This window comes from Oreochromis aureus, linkage group 23 (assembly GCF_013358895.1).
Source record: "Oreochromis aureus strain Israel breed Guangdong linkage group 23, ZZ_aureus, whole genome shotgun sequence".
In the NCBI taxonomy this organism is placed as follows: Eukaryota; Metazoa; Chordata; class Actinopteri; order Cichliformes; family Cichlidae; genus Oreochromis; species Oreochromis aureus.
The window spans coordinates 22,178,888-22,203,694 of NC_052963.1; the positions used below are offsets into that span (position 1 = coordinate 22,178,888).

Consider the following 24,807-nt stretch of genomic DNA (forward strand, 5'->3'; position numbering starts at 1 on the left):
GGCTCCAAGTACCAACTGAGCTTGAATGTGTCCATCCTTTTAAAACCACAGTGCACCTATCTTCTGATGACTGCAGGATAACACACTGTGTCACAAAACTCAGATAATCTCAACTTGTTGAATCTATGCCATGAAGAATTACGACTGATCAGAAGGCAAAAGGGGGTCTAACCAACTTAAGTGACCTCTTTTACATGCAGTACACGCTGTCCTGCAATTCTATTTTTAACATGCATGTACAGGTTGGCCCTCGGGTCTTTTGCATCCTCAGACAGCTGCTCTAAGTGGCAGCTCCAACTCGGCTTCTAAGAAGGACACGTTTTTAATGGTTTTCAGCTCCCTGTAGCATTTCTGAGATTTTAGAATATACTATTTATTTTATTTGAAGTTTTATTTGCGATACTGTTCTTACCTTTACTTCACTCACATCTTTTATTATTTTCGATTTCTCCTCTCTTACAGTTATAGCACATATAAAGCACAACATCTATTAGGGCACGAAATGGTTTGATAGTACAGCCATCCTAACCATTTGCCATCAGAATAAGCCATTTTATTTACATTTTTAGTGTTCTCCCAAGTTTTTGGCAATAAAGGAACAAATAAAATAATGATTCTGACTGATCTGCACAGCCCTCTTTTCCCTCCGAAACACAATGGCTGGGGTTATAACCCATCTAATTTATTTTAATAAAACTAAGAGAAAAAACAAAATCGCTACCCTGCTATCAGCAAATCTAAATTCACACCTGCAATAGAGCTACATTTCAAGAAGCATGCCATTATGTACTTTGAGATGAATCTGTGAAACAATTTGTCAATAACCCCGGTGAGTGACAGCCGAGTAACGAACACGGTGCACTCCACATCCAGTAAACAGCACCTACACCCACTCCTGCCCCTCACCGAGCTACAATCTACAATGTAAGTTTGTCGCTCTGCAGTAATAACAGCCATCATCTCATCTCACAATTGTTTGATGCGTTTATTTTTTCACTTCTTTAGCTGCTCAGGCATTGTGAAACATCACCCGGCTGCACATCAATCACCTGAACAGACTGTCAACGTGCCGTTTGCAACCGCTGCTATTTCCCCACAGTAATGGTGAGTCTGGCAGTGAGGGGAATCAGTTGGCGACGGAATTGAGTTGTCAGTCACATCAGGAAATCGCAACTGTAAAAATGTGTTAATGCTTTGTTGCACCGGTTGATTTTTGACAGGTTTAAGCCAAATGAAAACCTGTACTCAGTGAGATAAACACTTGCAGATAGAGTATGAAACCCAGAGAAGAGAAGACGTGAAGTTTAGGCAAAGTAACAACTCAAATCAGAGAAGAGGAAAGATATTGTTCATTTAAACTGCCGTTAGCGAAGGCTGAAAAGTAACTCACAGACTCACCTAACATGTGGTCTTGACAAGCTGCATCTGGGATGTGTCCCTCTACATTTTCAGCCTTTAGGTTGATCTTCTCTGTCATTATGAGGGTCTAGAAATGAACAAACTCCATGTTAGTCACAAAGTTATGACGTAAAGCAGAGATTTTAAACCTTTTTTCATCTGACGCACCCTTAAAGGTTTGTCAGATAGACCTGAGAACACCTTCACCATCCCCACTTTTCAAGTTCAAACATGTTTATTTGAACTTATTTTAAACTGGAAACACTTTCAGCGTAGTAACCAATCATAGCAATTAAATTCAGTCACACCACAGTACAAACAGGACAGCAACCTTGTTGCTTGAACAGAGAAAATCAGTGGTTGCTCAGTAACTGCCCTGAATTTTTTCACATTGGTCAACTAATTGCAAGACATTGCAGCAACCGCTCTCCAAACAATCATAGTCTGGCTCAGATTTCCTGCAATCACTCTCAGACAGATTGGCATACATTTACTGGGAGTGGTCCCCAACTTTGAAATAACAGTGAGATTCCAAGTTGATTGCAAGTGCTTCGAATAATTTTAGTATAGTATGACTAGTATAACTGTAGCATTAGTGAAATATCTCAACTGCTGATCCATAACTATTAGCTTACTGACAGCTTGTTCATCTATTCTTATTTTGCTAATAATTTCATCTGGCATTTAATACTTTAAGCTAAAATATTTAACATTGTTTACTAATTTGTTCAACCATATTTAGCAGAAACTGTTTTTAACTACTAGTAATTATTAACGCCCTGCTTTTTCTACATCATTTTAGCTAGTCATTTCAACTAGCTAATAATTAGCTAACAATTTAAATCAGTATATTAAACTTTGTATTCATAACTATTTCACCTGTTTCTGTATATTTTCTTTATACAAAAAAGTAATTTGTTGACCTATATTTTAGCTAACAATTTAAACTCGTAGTAATACATTAAATGTTTGAGTCATAATTTTAGCTAGCTTGTGTTTTAGCTAGTTTTAGCTAGATGGTGCAAGTTTTATTAGTTTTCATTTCTTCATCTAAATTTTTATTTGATAGGTACGCTGTTAGGTCATAATTTCTCACTTTTTAATTATAATCTTAGAAAGGTACTGTGACTATTTCTAGCAAAAAATTTCTCTTGCTTATGAAAGCATTTATCCAGGTATTTTGACATGCCTTTTCTCAATTTTTATTCCTTATGCAATCAAAATCCCTATGCATGTTTATAGTTACATTTATATTGTTAATTATTTTTTTCTTTCAGATGAGTTGAGCTAAGCTGTCCACATACACCAGGATACTTTCTGGATATATTAGACAGTATAGATGCAGCTTTGTTTGTATAAGCTGTTAACATTTATCAATTTAAAAGGCTTTCTTTTAGGTAATTGGCAAAAAAAAAAACTGTGGATGAAAAGGATTGGTTAAACCGATTCATGTACTATATGACTTTCCAGAGGACTGGACAAGCTTCTGGCTTTGTGAAATGTGTTGGAAGTTTTGTTCAGAAAGAAGTAAGGTAATTGTCACAGACTTTCTGCCTTACTTTAATTAGGTTATTTTAAAAATGTGGTTTTGGGGGTGGTGTAAAAGGAGCTTGTAGGTCATAAAGTGTGGCTCTTTTGTTGTATTTCTGTGGGGAGAAGATAGACGGAAAGCTTGGAGGATGGTATTAAATGGCTCTTTTGTCAAATTGAGTGCCTGCGATAAGGGGCTCCTCCATGTTATCAAAATTTCACATCATCTGGATTAAATTTCCTACATTATGCGGTGAGACTGTCATTCTTTCCCCCTGTTCAGACTGCTCCTTTTAGTTTCTTTTATTATTGCTGTCTCCCTTCTTTCAGTCGCTCTCAAGCTCTCAGGCTCTCCGTCATATTTTGGCATTTTGACTGACAGGTAATAAAGAATAAACCCACAAGGTCATGATTTTAGCATTTTGCTTACAAAGTGCACTCATATGATTTACAGAATCAAACAGCTGATAGGAGCCTAATTTAAGTCAGTATTACATCCACAGCCTGATGGCTGCCTCTGTGCGAGATATAGCTTAAAAACCTTCAGCCTTGTGGAGACAACAACAACACAGGATTGGGTTTGATAATAAAAAAAAGTAGGCGATGAATTGTAGGCTGAGTCAGAACACAATGCGAATCAATATTGAGCCTTAAGGGGATGTGATGGTGAAGAGGCAGAGGTGTTGTGGATCTGTTTGTGAACATGTTTATACTGTACAAGTGTGAAAACCTATGGGAATTTTGCACATATGCGTGCACTGCAAACAAGCTTGCCCCAAACACCACTGTAACAAAGTCCGCAGTGCATGTTTGTCCACTTACAGCAGTATCTGAACAGATCTCCATATCTCCCTTCGTTTCGCTGTGTTTCTTGGGCGTGGAGATCCCAGGCGGCGATGTGGCCACGGAGCTGCCCTTCACAGCGGTCCTGTGAGGAAATAAGATTTGATCTGTTTTTCATGTCTGTGTGCCGAGTACTTCTTTTATCAACTCGCCAGGTAGAAAGCGAGACTGCTGATAAATTGCGTTGACCCGCTCTTTCGCTTCACAAACGCGCAGGCAAACACATGTGTACACGCACACAGACACACACGGAAATGTCATCACACGGTTAACGACCTGCATGAAGTGGTACCTCACAAGTGTTTGAAGGATAAAAATCTGTCAGCTGGGTTTTTGAAAAGGAAAATGAGCAAAGAGAGTAGATGACTGTGGCTTAAACATACATTAATCCTGAGTGTTGCTGACTATGTGTCTGATCCACAAACTGTTTATGCTCACTAGTGAAGAGTCACACCTCAGACAGACAGCTGCTGTTTGTTTTTCTCTGAACACACAAGCTTAATGTAGGGATTGCTCATGTTTAATGTAATAGAGCTACTACTTTGCTTCTGAAGCATTGATTCACTTGGTAGAAAGGCATCTCTGAGAAAGCTCGGTGACAGGAAATAATCAGCACAGCATCCGATCAATTAGGATAATAATACTTGATTTTCTTAATGACAAAGGTGTTGCTAACTCACCTGCCAAGAAGCTCTTTCACAAACTGGTCTTTTCCAATAAAGGCCGTCGTGCACTGGATCTGACTGGCAATCTGACCCATCTGATTGTTGCAGTGGTCCATAATGGAGCTAAGCTTGTTGTTCATCTCAGACAGACCCTGCACCTCCTGGCTTTCTTTCTGCTGATTATCATTTTTCTTCTTATCCTTCTTCTTGTCAGACTTCATCTGTTTGCCTCCAAGAACTGAGCCGATCTTCAGCTCTTTCTTCTCCTCTTTTCCCTTGGGAGAGTCGGCTTTTTTACTACTCAGAGCTGGAAGTTTGCTCTTACGGAGGCCGAACCAGTTTGCCAGAGAGGGACCCGTCTTCTGTTTGGCCTCGGTGGCAGCGACCTTCTCCTGTTCTTGACATTTCTGCACATTCTCCTCAATTCCCATCATGACTTTCTCTTCAATAGTGGTGACTGTTGGGCTGATTTTTTTCTCCTCCATATCTGGGTGTTTGTTTGGGGAGTCCGCCTGGGTTTTGCCTTCCCTGCTGAAGTCTGGCTCATTAGGGAATGCTGCTTTGTCTTCTGTCTCTCTAACTGGATTTTCCAAGCCGTAGACACAAGAGGACGGAGGATGAAACTGTGGATGAGAGGCAACCTTCGATGGCTTACGGATGTTTAAACCAGTCCTATCACTCATGGGTAAACTACGAACCACTTTGTGAGAAGGTGACATGACTGTGCCCTGTGACCCCTCAACTTTCGAACCCAATTTGAAAGCTCTCTCAGGGAGGATGCTGTGACTATTTGACCCTGTCATGCCTCCATAGTGGCTAAGTCTTGTCCTTGGGGAATGAACAGGGCTCTCTGCTAACCCAGCACAGGTCGCCTCTAAGGAACTCTGTCTCGACAGAGAGTTCCCCCTTTCACCTGAGTTGGTAATGATCTGAGTTCTGATTTTTCCCGGCCCATCTAAGGAATTGATGCTTGGTTTTTCAATGTAGTTGGTGCTGAAACTCTGGCTACGAGCTTTTGCCCCGTTCATCCCTAACGCTGGCTTTAAATGAGGTTTGGCAGCAATAGATATGGATCTGCCAAAAAGCTGACTACTCCTTTTCCCATTATCGCAAACACCCCCTTCCTCTGGCAGCACAGTAGCTTGTAATTCTACTTCCAGTAACCTACACTGGACTTCACCTTTCCCCTCTGTAACAGACATCTTGGATGGCGAATCAATATTGTACTCTGTCTGCAAGTTGTCACACTGGGCAGAAGCATTTGAAGTCACAGTCTCCTTGGAGACTGAGTTGATATGATCTTTCTCTTGTTTGCCTGGTATAGAGGGACTATTTTTATGGCTAGGAGGAGACTTTAAAAATGCCTTAAAGCCCATTGGGATGCGAGTCTTTGAGGCTTTTTCTGCTAGGTTAGGGGACATAATAATAGAGCTGTCTACAGCTTTGCCAGTTTGTGGCTCTGCCTGACCTTGAGGTGTGTCCTGAAGTGAAACAGGTAAACTAATAGAGGTCTTCTGCACTGACTGATGGACATTTTCATTAGCAGATCCTTTTTTGCTTGCAGGTGAGTTCTGAAATGAGGACCCTCTGAGGGCACTGTAGGGAGGAGGGACATTCTTCGAGGTTTTAGGTGCGGTTTCAGGTTCTCGAGCACACCCTGAGTTTGCAGAAGGGAGGTAGTCTTTCGTGGTCATCCGCTTGGAAGCGCCTTTAGCAGGTGTCTTAGTCACGGCAGGGGACTTTTGAAGGTGCTGACTGGTTTTGTCAACCAGTTTCTGAGGTGCAAGTGCAGTCCCGTAGCCTGCATCCAAGTCTAAACAGTCTTTATCCTTGATGGGTAGCGTTGATTGCATATTTGGTAAAAGTGAGGTGTGGTAACTTGGGGGTGGGCCCCTCACAGTGGTTGGTGTGGATGGTTGAGTCACCCCTGTTTTATGTGCTTGAGGCGACCCCTCGTAATTTGGTCTGATCAGTAAAGAGGTGGTGCGGCCCGGGGGAGGGGGAGGAGAGGGGGACCTGAGTTTATTTTTGCTGTTTTCACAGTGTTTGTCTCTGGTTGGCTGTTCGCCATTGTCAGCATACTCCAGGTGTCTCCTTGAGAGGTGAGGGGAACTCGACGAGGTGCCCTTATTCCATTCGGCCCTGCTGGGGAGCTTTGAGTTCACCGCTTTTGGGCTTTGAATACAGGTTCCTGGTGTCTTGATGAATCTGGACATTTTAACTGTCGGGGAGGAGGGGGATTTCTCCTGCCCAGGGGGTCCTGAGTTCCCGCTGTTACTTGGTTCAGTGGCAGAGCCCTTAGATAATCTCAGTGGGGATCCTGAAGGTTTATTACTACCAGGTATCTTTGAACTACTGGACTTGGAACCAGCAGCGTCATTCATGGGAGGGATGGAATGGCCTTTACTAGCTCGATTGCTTGGTGGTTTGATAAGTTTCCGTTGTGGAGTCAGCTGCATTGATAGCCTCTCTGCACTTCCCTCCCTGCTACTGCTTTGCTCCCTTGGCTTGTGGGTCCTGATCTGATATTCAGACGGCTTCTCTGGAGACTCAAGAACACTGTAGTTTCTTGATTTTGAGGGTTTCTGCTTTGTTGGCCTCTCTTGGGGCACCAGTTCCGTGTAGTCAGGAACTACTTTGCTACCCTGAATGTCTTTTAGAGTCCCAGCAGCTGCTGCAAGTTTCTCTGCACGAAGTTCAATAGGCTCTCCTTCTGCATCAAATATTGCCAACACGCTCTCCTCAGACTGGGTGCATTTGGCCACTTTGGGCTCCTTAATCAGGCTGAAAGGCCTGGGTCTTCCATCTGCAGACTGGGTACGAACCTGGTCTCTCCGCAAGCACTGCTGTGTAATCAGCTTGGCAGCATCTCTTGACAACCTCTTCGAGTCCCTCTCGGCTTGCTCTGGTGGCTGGCTAAAGGACATTCGGATGTCATTTGACTCAGACTTTAGCTCCTCCAGATCATCTGCATCAGAGAGACAGGGAACCTCTGGTTCAGTAGGGGTGAGGTGCAGCTTCGATGGTCTCGTAAAAGCTGATATCCGCCCTCCTTCAGGGAGAAGGCTGTTAATAAAACTCATGAGTCTTTCAGGCTGCTCCTTTGAGTCATACCCAGAAGGGTGTTTAGTAGCCACAGGACTTGAGATAGTGTCACCTCCGCTGTCTTGCGTTCCCTCCCAGCTACATAAACTGTCTGAGATGCTGTGTGAGAGCTTCTTACAGTGAAACGAGTTGTCCTTGGTGGGGATGTTATCTCTACAACTAGAATGTGCCAGTTCATCATCTGCATCATCAGAATCATAAGCGAACTGCTTTCCTCGAGCAGTTCTCCCCACATGGGTAGGCCTAGACACCCCTTTACTGCTACTCTTGATGCCCAGTGAGTAGATGCCCTCATTGGAGTTCATGCAGTCTTTGTAGCCTGACTTGGAGACCTTGGAGGAACAGGAGGAGCTCCTGTGTTTCCTCCTTTGGAGCTTTCTCAGTCCTTCCAGTATGTGGCTCTCCTTACGTCTTGTGGGGAGGTGCTCCTCCTGAGCAGCACAGATATTACTAGGGGCAGACGAACCCAAACTCAGCCTCTTCTCCCACGTCAGAGATGACTAAATGGGAAAGAGAAAGGAGGCAGAGTCAGTCTCTGTGCAGTAAGAACACATATTCTTTAGTACGTAAAACAATAGATCAGAGAAAAGAAAATCATAATGTTGGCTTTTGCGTGCAAGCTATTTTTATTCCACCACATATTTTAAATGCTTTGAATTAGGATGATGCAGGACTGTCTTTAAATATGAAATCCTACAGTTTCTCAGAAGCTTTAAACTCCAATTGGAAACATAATCAGCAAACTCATGCATGAAGGTTGTGGGATTAATTAAGGTCTCGAAATAAAGACTAAAGCACCCCTAATGAGCCTGATGAGCGAGGTGGTTTACCATTTTCCCACAGGAGCGTCCATCATTCCAGGTGTATGAGCCGCTGGAGAATTCACTGCACGCGCTCGACAGCGACAGCTCACTGCTGCTACAGCTGCTGCGTGGGTACACGGGCGCTGGCACCGTCAGGCTCAGCTGGCTCAGACATTTGGCCACAGGGAGACCTGCCTTTCCATTCAACTGAACCTCCTATGAGACAGAAAAGAGGCGACATAGCATTAAGATGGAGTCACTTACATGGACGCTTAACAATGTTTGTGAGTTACATAAGCTTTCCTTTAGTCCGACTACACATCAAAAGTGTGTATGCGTTGGGTACTGCTGCATATCTAATTGCCATCATGCTGTTGATTTTGTGATGAAAGGTATTGAAGAAAAACTTGGCACACCCAATCAAATATAACAGAAAAGTCGACTAAATTGCCGATGTACTGCACTTTTCAAACTTAAAGAAATACCTATATCAATCATCTTTCGTGTACAGTCACCACACCGCGACAGATGTTTGTCCAATTAGCATTTCCCTGCAGACAATCTGACAATGACAGTGGAGTTTAAAATGAGGAATCTGATACATCCATGGCACAGTTTTCAATTCTCTAATCTCACATTCGTGTGCGTGTCACTTAACACGGCTTATTTAAGGATATGTAGAGGTTTTGCTCATCCTGATTACAAGATGATTCATAATTCGCTCTTTGGCCATTGTTATTTCATTTTCTTTTTCTGCTCCAATGGCACGCATTAGGGTTTATCAGGTGGCATCCTCAGAGGGGTAAAAGGGCAAAGGAAATGGAGCAAACTCATTTTCGGGCCTTAATGCATAATATATAAGATGATTAATGTACCAGAGTGTCCTGTGGAGTCATTTTTACTGAAGACGAGTCTCAATCGATGGTTTTCTGGTAATATGACAAGGATATATTCCTCTTAGTGCCAAGTGATACTGCCGGCTTTTCCTGCCGAGAGCACAGGAGGGGTCACGGCTTCGGATTTTAGATCTGTATTTTAATATCTTGGAATGATTTCTTGATGGGAGACGGGGGTATAGTTGTGCTGCAACACTTGGATGAGTTATATGGGTAGGGGGAAAAAAGTACATTTAATGTTTCCCATTAGGCTTACATTAGAGGGGGAGTCTGTATTCCTGGAAAGTAGGAAAGCCTTGCTTCTCTCTGGCTCCAGGAGCAAATCTGCTGCAGACAGATCCATGATCCGAGAGTGGAGTTTCTGAAAGTCAAACGGGAAGTACACGCAAAGATGAATTTTTGACTTTGGGGGATCTCAAGAGGAACATCTGAGATGACAGAAGAGCATAATTGGTATGAAGATCTTTATCAGTACTTTATGCGGCGCACAGCATAGCCTGAAATGCCTTTTTGTAGCATCTCGGCTGGGCGTGGGGATTTTGATCTGAGTATTGTCTAAATCTCCCTCGAATGACAAATGCGCTCAAAATATTAAAAGAAAGCAATTAAACAAAGTAATCATTTGAATTCATTTTTAAAATCTCAAACAACTGCACAGTAGGCTGAGGCAGAGCAATATTTTTACCCATCTGATTCCCTCCACTGGCGCCAAACGGAGCCCCGATTCATCCCTCTCCCTCAAAGTCATTAATGTCATCGTCCAGAAAAAAAATGAAAAATAAAAAAATAATAATGTGAATAGGAAATAATTGCATCAGGGAGTTTGGGATTGCTTTGATTTTTTTCCCCCTTTTTTTATTCGTGCTAGTCTCTTCTGTTATTTCACTCTCATGCTTAAGAGGGAAGGATACAAAACCAAATACATTTCCACATATTAATCCCAGAACTTAATTACACTGGATTCCCTGAGCTCAAATTAACTTAAACTAGAAATCTGCAGGAACAGAACACTTGATCTTGTGCTGCGTTTCCTGCCAAGGGTAGAACTAATGCTCACTTAGGGAGTATATGCATGTGCTTCTACGCGCTGGTCGCTTTGTTTTCTTTTGTTTTGTTTTTTTTAAATTCAGTTTCTACCATTAAAGTAAGTGGCGACTCACATGCTGTGCACCCCTTGAAGAAAATAAATTGGGTGTTACAAAAGCAAAAGTCACCCTCGGTAAATGGAAACCGAGCTTTGAAAATGATCTCCTCAAATTTTCCTTCAATGGCATGAACGTTTTAAAATAAAAATGGTTTCCATTTTATTTACTTCCATAAACCTCTTTGCCGACTGTGTATATCGACTTGTGAAGAGAAAAAATATACGACTTCTAATGACACCAAAACTTCCCTGCTTTCTTTTGTCTCTTTAGAACAAACAACCTGTGTCACATCCATTGTGGATTTTTCACTCCAACTTCAGACAAAAAAAGAAATCCAAAAGAAAAGCTGCTTTTTGTATTAGAGAAAGCCTGTGAATAAGCTGTTAGCGTGACTGATTTTTGTACCATCAGCTACAAGGTGGTAATTGTGGCATGGAAACAGATCGATGCCCATTTCCATGTTTCCTCTGCACAAACTGTATAAGGACAGTATTCTTTACCATTTGTAGGATTTATAAAAACATCCAGCTTTGGATGCTGGATGTCTAACGTGTTCGGGTTTCAGTGAGTTCAAAAACAGTTAAGCTATAGGGAGGATTTCTATCTTTTTTTTTTTTTGGCCTGTTACAGATCAAAAATTAACTTTTAAAATGATCTTTCCTATCACTCATCAGATTTATAAATATAAAGGGTTTGTTCTGTGCACTGGAAGCTTAGGAGATCACGTTCTTTCAAAAGTAAATAAAGGCAAAATAGTATCGTGCAGTTGTACTAGTTTGGGCTCAACGTACAGTATCACTTCTTAACCAATAGTGCATTTTATATATATACATATACATATATTTTAAGGCATTAACCACAAAAGAACAAAAAACCTAACATGTAAAAAATGCATCAGAGTTAGGGGTTTTCTTTGATTAAATAAAAAAAATATATATTTTAAGTGCAAATTCTTGTCTTATAAAAAATATGCAATTTTCACTTTTCTTTTTAAAAGCCGACAAACTGCTGAAAAACAAATTATAAGAAAGCATCACACCATTTTAAAAAAGTAACTTCTACAGGACTAAACGTGATAAAATAACATTTGAGTTTATTTCGTTTTGTCAAAATACAGTGCAGTCTCAGGTTCTGTAAAATTGTTTGTAATTGTTTGTTAAACACAATCCCACTGTTCCCAAGAACAGACGGCGATTGAGCTGCTGAGGTCAAAGTGATCAACCTGTGTCAGCTTGGACTCGGGTAACTCTGTAACCGGGTTTGTGACAGTTCTGCTTCTGTGACGTCTAAACTTTGTCTTGTACTGCTCTTAAGCATGTTTTAATTATTGTGCAGTATAAACTGCCTAATTATCATTATTATTATTATTATAAGTGATAGTTTTAGGTTTTTAAATAAAAAGCTGTCTTTTTCCACATGGTTTGTTAAAAAAACAAAGCTGACAACCTTTTCCAAAGAATGTGTCATCAAGAAAACATCAAACCATATCGAAAAGTTTTTAATTTAAGACAGATGAAAAAACATCTACAGGATTTGAGTTTATTTTGCTTTGTGAAAACAAAATACAGTTCAGGTTCTGTAATTGTCATTTTCCTTTGTTAATCTTTTATTTCTTCACACTTTTCTTGTAACATTTTTCATCTAAAATAATTTTTGTTAAACATAATCTCACTAAGAACAGGCGGTGTTTGAGCTGCTGAGGTCGCAGTGACCGACCGGTGTCAGCTAAACACTCGTTGCTATTTTAGCAACCGGCTTCGTTCCATATCTGCTTTTGTGTTTTTTTACTTTAAACCTTTTGACCCTCACAGTGCTCTTAACCATGTTTTAATAAATGTGCAGTATTGTTAGTTGATCTTTTTTTTTCTTTATTTAAAATTTAGATTATTGTCTATAAAGCACTTTGCAGTTCTTGCTTGTAAAAAGCACCATCTAAATAAACATCGTTTGGTTATTATTTTATTCTGTCCACAGAGATAACTGTGCATGAAGCTCTGATGCGACACGGCCGGGCCTGGATGCTGTCCACACAGGATGGGAGTGGCTGAGCTGTCACTGAGGGGCTCTGATCTTATCATGACGGTGCTGGATTTCACCTCCTCAGCATCCTCATCAACGATTCAGTCAATAGTGTCACAGGGTCACGGGGGGAAAGATAGGTGAAGGAAATGCTAGCTGACAAGGCCGACTGTACGCTTCTTGAACTTTTTGACATTCAAAGTCAAAAATGTAAATTGTGAAGATCCCATTAATGCAGGGATGACTGCAATATATCATGCAAATAATGGCCTTTTATTGACTATTAGCTAACTTCTGGAGTAACTTCATTAGTCTGGCAGCCAAACTTTTCAAGATATACTGAACAGAAGGAAAAAGCCTTCCTGCTTTTGTTCTTTTGTTGTTGTTTTTTTCCACTTTGACAGTGGTCATATTTCAAGATAATGAACGTCGGCCCAGAATAGCTTCCAAACAAATACGTCAGTATTGGCACTCGCTGTCAAAAACACATCGTCCTGCAACACACCCACACATGCACAAGAGAGAAAAGCCGTGCTCGCAGATTAATTCACAACACACACACACCTACTCATCCACATAATGCTCACCTGCATGACCTGATCTATACGTCTGACTCATCACAAAGGCTCTTCCTAAATTTCCAGCTACACACTGCCCACTGCACTATAGCAGGAACTAAGACAAATGCTCCGCTGCAATATAATAAAGTAAGATATATGGAGCTCCATTAAAAACAGACATTCCAAAGCTCCACTCTGCAAATTTTGTTATTTATGTTTGTGGAAGAGTATTTGTTTAAATCTGCTATTGCAAACTTCTTTTTTTCTTCTGTGCACAAAGTTTTTACAACTTTTTCACAACCGCATGAGCAGTAATGAGGTCACGGCATGCATGCTGTGTCCTTGGGGCTCTGAGGTAGGTTCGAAAAAGAAAACAAGCATTCGTCCCAGTAATGGGTGACTCAATTGCCACTAGCCCGAGCAGCATTAGTGGCTGGTACTACACATAGCTGGTCATAGTGCAGAGTTTGAGAAATCGTGCTTTGTGTTTTGTTTTTTTGTCAGAAATGAATATGTGACATTTTCACACAAAAACATTTCAGCTGAAGGCAGAGAAGCTGCACAAACGGTGCATTCGCTATCAAATGCATTATGGTTCTTTATCAGAGGAACTCAAGATGCCCACGGGGAACTGGGGAACGTTTAATTACTGATAAGCAAAAAGGTCCAGAGCTAAATGGGAAACTGTACACTCATATCGGTGATTAAGTCTCCCTCGGCTTGAGGGTGTAGGACTGAAAAGAAATGAAAACTCACCCCGGTTATTTTCATATTCTCTTAAGTAATTCTGCTCAATTGGTTTAGTAAGTTGAACACAAAATCTATCTGTAATCTGACAGATACAAAATCCAAACCCGTTTGTTTTCCTTTGCTGTGCGCTTACGCAGACTTCTCAACTGAGTATTTATGACTATTTAAATAATGACAGCCTCATTTCTATAAGATCAATGTGTAATTGGTTCACTGTGCTTAGCACGTCAGCTGTAAACAGAGAAGCTATGTAAAAAAAAAAAAAAAATTCTTGCATTTTTCAAGTTCACTAAATGTGTAATCCATTAAAAAGGGGGAGGAGAGGGTTAAGCTAACTATCAACTAGCTTTTATTTGAGGCCCCAGTAACATAGGCCTAGAGACCAGTCAGAAGAAACAATCAAATTATTCACATGTCTAATTAATAAGGAAAATGTGTTTGAAATAAAGTGAATGTGTACCAATCCAGTATATTCCATTTGACCATATTTAATAAATGTAACATTTTGTAGAGTAGTTGTGAGCTTTGTGCTAACACAAATCCTGTATTCTTTATAAGTGCCACCAGAAGGCAAACAGACTTCTGTGTCACGGTTTGTGGGGCCAGACCGTGTGTGGGTGTGTGAGGACCCAGGTGCAGACACAGGTGAGGAGACCAGAACTGACTTAAACAAAAAGCGAGCCTTTTACTACAGCTGATAATCAGGTCAACAAAACAAGGCAGTAAGCACAGAGGCCAAATTAAACTGGAACCTAAACTGGGAAAACTGAAAATTGAGAAAACTAAGACTTAACTATGACAACTGGGAAGACAATGACAAGGAGGCTGTGACGACTATGAACAGGACTTTGTGCAGGAACATGAAGGAACTATGAACTCATACACAATAAAGCAACATGAACATGACCTGCACAGAGTCCTGAAACCTGACATGACATGAGGGGTGGAACACAGACGACGCGACAATGAACAAAGGGACACTGAGGACTTAAATACATACATGAGGTGATCAGAGGAAGTAGAGACACAGCTGACTAGAATCAAATAATGACAACACAGGGGAGAGTAAAACTAAACACATTGTACAAGAAACACATGACCTTTCAACATAAAACAGGAAACATAAGACGCGGACACGACCCGAACTTGACAACAAGAAAACACATGACAGACAAATTTCAGGTGTTATTAAATAAAACACAAAGTTCGTTTTGTAGCTCGTGGTCACTATTGGAGTGAAAAAGGAGGATTATCAAGGGTATGCTCATTGTACTCATTTTTTGGTTGGTTCTGCCTCCCAGCCATCACATCTGGTTTGAAAACACTAAGATAAGAAAACAGGAAATGCTCAGCTCGAGGCGTCAGAGGGACTTCACCACCACTACTGCCCATGAATAGCAGCTACATCCGTCTTTTATAGAGTCTATGGTTGTAGTGTTACACTGAACAGGAAGATAAGAAAGTGGCCTCGATCTTCTTATCTAACTCTGCAAAAAATAAGTATAAAAATAATAATTATACAGCACGACAGATAAAAATATAGCTGTTCCGTAGGAAGTCCCGAGCCTTTGTGACGTGGATAAATATAGCTGTTTTTAACAGCTCTCCCACACACGACTGAAGCCCTCATAAAGGACACGCCGAGCATCCGGAGAGGCGTGATCACATTATGATTAACTCTTACATTGAATCACCCTGATGATGGTTAAAATGTTGCTATTAAATAATGAGCGGACAAAAACCCACACGCTTGTAGAAACCACACAAACAGCACTGTAGCACGCACACGTTACATGATTATGTTCCTTTCACCTGCCTTACGTTACGTACGCTACTCATAATGTCTGAATCACGCCGGAAAGAGAAGAAGAAAAACAGTCTCGGCTGGATGCCAGAGGGATATAAAGCAATACGCCACAATTCAATTACCCGCATGAGATCTCAATAACGACTGAACTTGATCTCAAACTCTATCATATTCCGGAGTGCCTTAATACACCTCTTCAGTGAGACTGCACCTCTTTGGTTTCCGCGGCGGTGTCGTCAGTATCCCTCTTCCAGCCTTTTATATTGCACTTTCACTTAACAGTGTTCCTGCCTGTCTGCTAATGGCAGCAGAAGTACCTTGAAAGGATCTTTATAACACACCTACAACCACATTAGTTCTCTTTCCTCATTTTTTAAATTCATTTTCTGCATTTGTACCACTTCCTGTTTTTGCCCTCAATTATCCCCCCTCTCTGCTATCTCATGTCCTTCCTTTTCCTTATCAACCCATCATTTCTTTCTCCCTCTTCTCCGTGGTGACGGCCTGCTCCTCTTCCCTCTCTTTTCTCTTGGTGTCTAGATATATATATATATATGTTTTTTTTTTATATATTGACAAGAAAGAGCCACAATTATGTGACATCCCACTTTCCGAACTCATCATATTCCCCTCTGACTCCATATCATGGTTGACAATAGCTGCGTAGAAAACACAGCTGCAGGTCCGTCTGCCTCATAATTACACCTTAAAGATTCTGCTGGATGGACACATGGACACTTTTCAGTAAATTGGGACCAAAAGGAGAGAAAGAAACACCCACTCCTGCTGAGAGAATATAGGGTTTGTGGGGAGTATAAGTACAGTGATGTTTGGGTGATGGCTACAGAAGAGAAGGGTTCAAATCTTTGTTGATTGTGGGATGTGGAGAGTTGCAGATTATAGCCCTGGCGCTGCAAACATTTCAGAACTGATTTGAAGTGTGTTATTTTGATTTGGAGGAGGGGATTTGTTTTCCAGAGGGCACCAGGGAAGACGCTCTATTTTTGGGGGAAGGCGGGAGATGTTTTAAGTTTGTATCTGCCATTTAAAAAGACTCCTAACATAGTTTTTAACGTAGAAAGCCGTGCTGCGGGGAGTCCCGATTTCATGTGAATCCTCAACATAAAACTATAAAAGTAACATTAAAACGGCACATATGTAAGCTTAGAGAGAAAGACGATGTGATAAACAAGCCAAAACAACAAGAGAGTTGTGCTTTAAGGTCTTCTACTTCCTTTATCTGTGGTTCAGAGGAGAAAAACAGGCTGGAAAAACAGCTTCTAAGGAGGGAGAGGGATTGATAAAGACTCGTGTAAAAGTGGTAGGTTTTTTCATTATAAATCAAAGTGTTTACGGGTTATTTTTTCTTTTCTTTTTTAGCACTCTCTTTCTCTGGTTAGGACCCCAGAGCTCTTTAAAAACAACTAAAAATGGAAAACAACTTCAAATGCATGAGAAGAAGCACTCAGGGTCGTTTACTGGAGGAGCTTTTTCCGCCATGTTTGAGTGTGGATATGCAAACTCAGGCTAAAACTAGAGGACCAAAACTGACCTACTTAATTTTTAAAGTGTACACCTAAATTTATTTCAGGATAAATAATATTAATAACTATAAAATTTGACTATCTGATATAATATTCAGTCTGCTGCTCAAGTTTGCCAGTAACTCGTCTGAGCAACAGGAGACAAACTGTTCCAGTAACCCGAGGAGGTGGCTGTTTCGATTGTAGAAGCCAGAGCAAAGACTTATGTTTGAGTTCAAATATCTATATACAGTACTTTGTGCATTACTAAAACATTTATGTGGTAGTAGTGAGACTAAAATAAAAGTATACTGGCAAAGGAGTAGCTGAGGACGGTATGATCCTGCAAAGCTTGCATACGACAGGACTTTCTGCAGCTCTGTGCAAACTAAATCATTGCTTACTGCTTCACATTAAGAGGGTTAAAGCACTCGATTAACTGATCATCAGCCACAGGACCGGGATATCTTACAGTCACTGAGTGGACTATGAACTCCTCTGTATTTTCAAGAAACTGCAGGCCGTCTGCAGCGACCGGTCTGGTCGGATGAGGGGAGGAACAAACTCTGTTTTTCTTTGTTTTTTGTTTTTGGCTGTTTAATGATACATTTCCTGCCATTTGATCACCTACAAAGTAGTGTGTCAACAGGAGGGTAGGTTTGGGAAGGGCAGCGTACCTGGAGAAGCAGGTCCGAGGCCGGCTTGATCTTCTGCTGGAACAAAACACCGAGCGCCCGATTCTGCTGCTCGAGATCGAAAACCCTTGTTCGCAGCTTCAGACACTCCTCCCTCAGATCCTGATTACAGGACAAACAGGGTGTAAAAATCACACGACAGGTAGAATAACGCTGAGAGTATATCCATTAATTTATATTAGCATGTATTAAAAGAAAAAGAAGCAACAAACCTTCTGGGTTAGAAGCGCCTGCACGACTTGATTGGCAACCTTAAAGAGAAAAAGAAAACATCACAGAATATAATTTATCTGCTTTGGCACTATAATAAAGTCTTGACCTCATATGACCCTTCCGGGCTGCTATAGAAGCCCTTACACTGCACTCTGGAGTGTTTGTACTTCCTCAGCCAATTTACACCTCAGATGAATTATTATGAGCCCAAGCAACCGCTGTGGCACAATACATTGCACATTTTTCCTCCGCTATTGGGTGTGTGTGTCTCTTTTACACACTCGTGCAGACAATGTTGAGTTCTCACAGCCTAATGGTGGTATTGACAGCGCCTGGTTGATGTAGGGTACCAGAGGTGTGCCTGGCTTAAGTGCTGCTGTGCCCGGGCCTTGGTCTCAGAGCAGTTCGCACTTCAGACCGCAACGCCGATGGAGGAGCGTCTACGATTACTGCCCATTGATTGCTCATTAATACCCCGTGAAGCCCCATCGGCTCTTTCGAGCGCCTCGTTTCTCGTTTATTGAACGAAGAGAGATGGGGGTAAACATGGCAAAATGAGCCCTGCTTGTGGAACCGCAAAGTTACAGATCTGCCTCTTGTGATCAAACAAACCGGAGTTAATGGTGTTTGACAGAGGATGTGAACTTGTGCACGCTGTACGTCCTGGAAACAAGCTACAAACACAACAAACGACTTTGGCCGCACACTAAAATTTCAGACAGACAGCTGGTGTAACATAAAAAATAATCATCCCTTCTGTTACACTGTTGTTCTAGTTAGAGGGGCGCACACAGTCTCCATCATTAAAACAGGATTATTGCTAAGCCGTCCTTCCACCGAAAGCCAACCACAAAGGAAAACAGTTGACAAATAAACACAACAAAACCGAGCTGAGCCATCTTAGTGAGAGCAGGGAAGCAGAAAGGAGACGAAGGCTGAGTTTACTCCAGATGCAATCCATCGAGGATGCAGCTCTGTATAACAATGCCCCTCCTTCCCTGTACTTTCTTTTCTTTTCTTTTTTTTAACCACTCACTTTCGATCTTCTTCCTCACCCCCTCTCATTTTTATTTCCCCTTATGCTCTCACCAGTCTTTCCCACCCTGCGGCAGATCTGCTCAGTCTGCTGAGCTTGTCGGTTTGAGGACAAATTGGGCGACTTGTCCCTGCTGGACATGCTTTCCTTTAGCAGCGCTCCCTCCATCCCGGAGTGATTCAGCAAGCAGGCACAGCCCAGAGCCGGGGCTGCTTCATTTCCCTCATGCGGCTCCCTAAACAGTGCTTAACAAGCTCTCGCAAAATAACCAGAGGGCACAGAAGTGATTTTGTTATGTAAACTATTTCTGCACAAACACTGTTTCACGTCAGGATGAAGCTACTTACACGCTGACATTTCAGACTTGCATTTCTGAAATGCATCACAAGCACTTAACTGCACGTTACAGTTACAAAAAGAAGGAAAAATAAGTAGCTAAGGAGCAAAAGAGACTGCAGTACCTCAAATGGCCACTTGAGGCTGGCACCAAGTATGAGTCAATCCCTGCAGATTTTCATATTAAAATGACCAACTTTACAGCAGAAATAAACATGTTTAAAATCTAATGCAAAAAACATTTTGGGCTCTATAAATAATTTCAGCTTCCATGAGAACTGTACAGAGGGATGGATACCAGCCGTATGCTATAACAGCTGTACGATAAGCTTAGGTTAAGCTAATTTGAGTGACTGTGCTTGTAGTGTCGGTGCCTTTTACAGTCTAATGTGTGCATAACTGTACTTCAGTGCATCAGTCTCGAAGAGTGAAATTCTAGTAGTTTCCACTAGGCTTAACTTCAGATACTTTGAGCTGCTGTGTTTGTGGTGTTGGTGCTTTTTGGAGTATTTTTAATGCAACTAGTTGTCAAATAATACAACTTAATGTGTGGGTAACTGTATTGACAGCCTGTAAAGAAGTCTATGCTTCAGTTTTGATGAGTGAAATTCTAGTTGTGTCTTTGAATTTCACTTTTAGAAAATTGTTATCAGGTATCCCAACTTCCAACTTGAACCCATCTGTCACACCTACTGTCTGCCTATCCTCATACATGTCCTTTCTCCCACTCCTGACTTCCTTATGGTGTACCACAGTTCCTGTCTTGGCATCTGATAGATATACTGATGGCCTACCAGCTACTTGCGCTGTATACTGCAGCTGCTAAAAGCATGGAAAATAAGTAGTATCCATGTAGTTGTGAAGTTTTAGATTCTTTATTTGACATTCCAAAGACAAGTGCAATCTATTAACTTAGCCTGGATAGTATAGAGTTATGTAAATGTGTGTGTGTGTGTTGTTACTTAACGGTTTAAAAGTAAATAAATGTGAAAAAAGACAAAAAATGTCAGAAAAAAGAGTGTGCATTAAGATTTAGCTGCATGAAAAATAAAATTAATTGTCATTATCAACAAATTCTCTCCAGCCTTCCTTGAGCTGCGGCTGGAGTAAATTGCCAAGCTGTAAGATAACCATAGCATGGCTCAGAACCTCATTAAAGCCTTAATCTTCAGCTCCACAATACAATTTATTTTATTCTGTCAAAACAAATTCAGTTTCAAGGTAAGTAAAACATCTCACAAGCCACACGGCGTCCTTGAATGTTGCCTGGAATGAGTAAAGATAAACAAGGTGTGCACTCACCTCGTCGAGACAGCGCTCGTACTGCTCCCTCTGACTCTCATTCTCTGAGGCCAGGGCGGAGTTCTCCTCCTGCAAAGAACACACACTCCAGTTACGTTTGATGCAACAAAAAACAACAGAGACAGGAGCGGCAATCGAGCATAGCTCCGGCTAAGTCTGAGAATTCCCTCACAAAGGTCATATGTCAACTTTGAACCAGGACGGCCAATAAAAATTTACCAAGTGCAACTGAGAAAAAAGTCAAGGGGATGGAAGTTACGATGCTGAACTTTGGGGCGGCAGCTAGCCGTTTGGAGCCCGGACCTAATAAGAATATCTCCTCTGCTTGCCAAGCGATGAGGCGGCGTCTTATTGATCTCTGGGAGTTTCCAATTTGTCAGAGGCAGGCAGCATATTAGGAGCTGTCAGACTCTTTGGTTCTCTCGCCCTCTGCCCTTTACTAGAAACTACCAATCCCTTGATGAAAACATGGGAAACATGATTACAACCCAAAACACTCCAACGATGCCGTCTTACAAAGAAACACTGACTAATTAAAGCCTCAAAGCCTGCAACGTGTGGTTATGAGTGCAAATCTAATGAATGGCCTGAGCAATTAAAGAGAGCTCGAGCGTCTCATGTGTTAGTTTCTATTTTCAAGAGATGCATTTGGCTCGGGAAATCCCCCTGACAGTGTATTTATCACTGTTACACAACTTAAGTTATGATTAAAACGTGCCAGTGAAGACTCATATTCCCATCATTAACTGCAGAAGAATGAGCATGACTTTTTAAAATATGTGATGATTTAGCCATAGCTTTGCCTACACGGCGGCTCATTTTCTTTAACTCAAGCTTCAGTATGAGGCGTTGTCTGACACGTCCGCGCGCAGCCTAAAACGAGGTTTGCTGCGTCGTTTTAGTGGCGTTTAAGTGTTGGCGACTGGACGTGCTCATTTCCTTCTTTCGTTGTGCTGTAGTTATAGAGATGAGCAACCTGGAAGTGCACCGCTCTCTTAGCAACTGGGCTGCACAGGGAAACACATGCATGTGACATTTAGGTCTGTGAGGTAGCACGGTTTGGATGGCTTATTTACATTCCTGCCCCTCAGAAGACACCAGAAATTTTATACTAAATAATCATATAGCATTTAATTTCAAGGTTACTATGCCAAAATAGTAAAAACATTTCATTGCATTGAATTATGTCGCTGTTAGAAGAATGAATGGCGGTGAACTGAAAGCCCTGAGGTGTCTACACCAGGGAAAACACGTAAGCGGGAGCACATCCTTGGCAGGTGGCAGAAAATGAACTTTCTTTGTGTTGAGACTGAAATTTAATATTTTTCAGGGATGATGCTTTCTGAGACCCAGAATCAAGGTAAAAGGATTAGTCTGTCATTGAAAATAGTACAACTCAGCACAACAGGCACTAAAAATTTGACAATAAACCTTCTCATTCAAACCGTGTAATCCCGCTATCATATTCTGACATAGTTCAGTGTATTATTATAACACAACAACAACCCTGCAGTCATAATGTCAGTGTAAATAACAATTCTTGTAACTAACTTTAAAATCTATTCATGACTTGGGGCAGAGCAGACGCCTACATAATATAATCTGTGTAATCCTTCAATTATTTAATAATGTTCATGTTATGTGAAAAAAATCTATTTTGGGCCATTTTACAGCTGTTTGTTGCCATTAGAAATGAAACAGGATTCATCTGAAGTCACCACTGACAATACAAAAGACCGATATAGCTACCATGACATCACCCACTGGTTTGAAACATTGTCACAGTTACCATCCTGCTGTTTTGAAACCAGATTTGACAAGCGAGAGGTGCATCTAACAGTGAAACATTTAATGAATGTCCTTCTCATCATTAGAATGACCATAATTTAGAGAATATATTTAATTAATTTAAATAATTAACACAATCCAAAATGAATGACTGAGCTCATGAACTCATCTGAAAAGTGTGTACACAGGTCAGGGCTGAGGGGCATTTTCCCACAGACGTCTACAGCATTGGAAGTTTTTTTGCAACCACAGCTGTCGCCCCCTAGTGATTATTTAAAAGAATGCAGGTTTAAGGCACGACTGCACTGGCTTCACTGTTCAAACTTTTAAGTTAAGTCACCTTTAATGTTGCTCATAGAAGTCATGAAAGTCTATTTAACTTGCATCTGCAAGCTGCTTTGCAACCCCACTGAACCCCATTTTCCCAATTTAACGCTGAGTAAAGTCTGACTTAACAAATGGCATGCCTGTTATCATTGATGCCTGCTTTGTACTGGACTTTATTCTTCCAAAATTATTGGGTCAAAATTATTGGGTTCCACAGCTTAATCTTTTATTTTATACCTCTGTGGCCTACTCCTAGATATTCCGCAATCAAATGTAGGTGGTGTTACTGGAAAGTGGAAGCATTAAAGGTCCACAGCAACTCAGCCAGGAAAAGGCAGACTACATAAAGATACAGACCCAAGTCAATGAGTGCGTAAACAATGCTATGCTAAGTCCTCTGGCATTAACCTCAGCACAAAAACTGTGCTCCAGGAGCTTCATGTTAATGGTGTGGGTTTCTATGTCTGAGCAGCTCCTGGAAGTGTAGGTGGCCAAGCACTTTAGTTCATACAGTGCATGTAAATGTGAAGGTGGGAATGTTCCAGAACAGAACCATACAGCAAAATTCAAATTACTGTACAAGGTATACTAATCTTCTTTTGACAGTAGTTTATTCTCGCTTTATAATCACTGTTTAGCCGCCTAATAATTTAATTATTAGACTCTTCTTTATGCTCTATTTTTGGGCTCCACCATTCTCTGGGAACATTTCTTTGGCTCTTTAGCTCTTTAGTCATTTTCTTCATCAACTAGTACTCTACTTTATCTCCCTGTCATTTGGTGCTTCCTAGTAATGAACTGGGATGGGTAAAATCAAAACAATTTACATAGCTGATAGGAATATATGTATGCTGTCAAAGAATATTACAGCAATTTCAAACCTATAGCTTCTCCAGTTTATCCACCAATATGTAAAGTACAGACATCTTGAGACTCAACCTAATCCATATATAATGTATGTACCCTGACACGTCTTACAACAGGTTCACACGTTTTCATTTTGGGTCTTTGTTAAATATTTATCAGGTTGTGTTTGTCAGCTGTGGACTCCCGGGTAATTTTAGCTTTAATGCCCTTATCACCTAATCAGTAAAATGACCAGTGGCCATTTCTCCCGGAATGTGCTATGTGTATTCATTTAGGCCCCGGTTACAGACTGCAGCGCGTGCCTGCCAAGTTAATGAAGAGAAACAGAAACAGGAGCCGGGCAGTGCTTACTTAGTGCCAGTGGAGTTTATGCACAATGAGGGGCAGTGATGTATTGCCTCTGTTTTGTTTCCTGCTGCTTTAGCTGGGGGTGCATCCATCACCCACACAGCAGCAAGGAATAAAAACGGCAGATAACTTTTGATAAAGCTGTTTAAAATGTAGCGTCTCCGTAATGCGCTTCACCAGATGGATCGCAGGGACAGGTTGACCATACTTTCCGCCAGTCTCAGAAGATAACTCACCGCTGGAGGAGCAACAGGCAGGCAATTATCTGCCACTTTGCTGTAATTAGGGTCTGTTTTCTTTCAGGGACGAACAAACACAAGGAAGAAAAGATCAAATACACTCTGAGGACTGTTTTTACTTTTTCACTTCTTTCTCCTTCATGTGTCTTTCTTGCTACCAAAGAGTCATCTTTATTTTCCTACACGCATTTGGATTGTTTTAATTGTTAGATGGCATCTGCTGAAATATTTGGATTGCTTTATTATCAGCCTGTGTACACAAAAATGTTCATGAGCACTTATTTTGAACCCATTAACTTGACTAGAAGGTACTCTGTAGTATCTAGTAGGTAATTCCCACCTCATTAAATGCAAGTTGCTCCACCAAGCGAAACAGAAGCAAAGGGCAGAAAACAGCAACTAAATTCAGCAGAATGAAGCAAGAATGGTGGTGGAAGCTTTATCCATTTAATCCAGAGCTCAAAACTATTTTTTTATACTTAAGTTTTCTAACAACTTGCCTTTTATTTTCAATTTTATTCACTCTACTTTTATTTAATATGTGTGCTGTTTGTTTATATCAGAGGTCAACAACCTTTACTATCAAAAGAGCCACTTTTTAGCAAGGTTTGC

The 24,807-nt window shown here is 41.1% G+C and overlaps 1 protein-coding gene across 8 annotated transcripts in view; it reads right to left on the reverse strand.

The window, feature by feature from the left end:
- The window catches only part of LOC116332073 (nck-associated protein 5), a 178,036-nt gene that overhangs the window by 22,406 nt on the left and 130,823 nt on the right, over positions 1-24,807 (reverse strand). For 7 of the 8 annotated variants that reach the window (XM_039606868.1, XM_039606871.1, XM_039606872.1 and 4 more), the window contains 8 exons: positions 20,627-20,695; positions 17,952-17,990; positions 17,722-17,841; positions 9,497-9,601; positions 8,372-8,560; positions 4,452-8,041; positions 3,751-3,856; positions 1,399-1,486 (listed from right to left, as the gene is read on the reverse strand). In XM_039606868.1, the coding sequence (XP_039462802.1) occupies positions 1,399-1,486; positions 3,751-3,856; positions 4,452-8,041; positions 8,372-8,560; positions 9,497-9,601; positions 17,722-17,841; positions 17,952-17,990; positions 20,627-20,695 (4,306 nt within the window). The remainder of the gene's footprint in view (positions 1-1,398; positions 1,487-3,750; positions 3,857-4,451; positions 8,042-8,371; positions 8,561-9,496; positions 9,602-17,721; positions 17,842-17,951; positions 17,991-20,626; positions 20,696-24,807) is intronic. The other variant, XM_039606869.1, reaches the window with a different exon arrangement.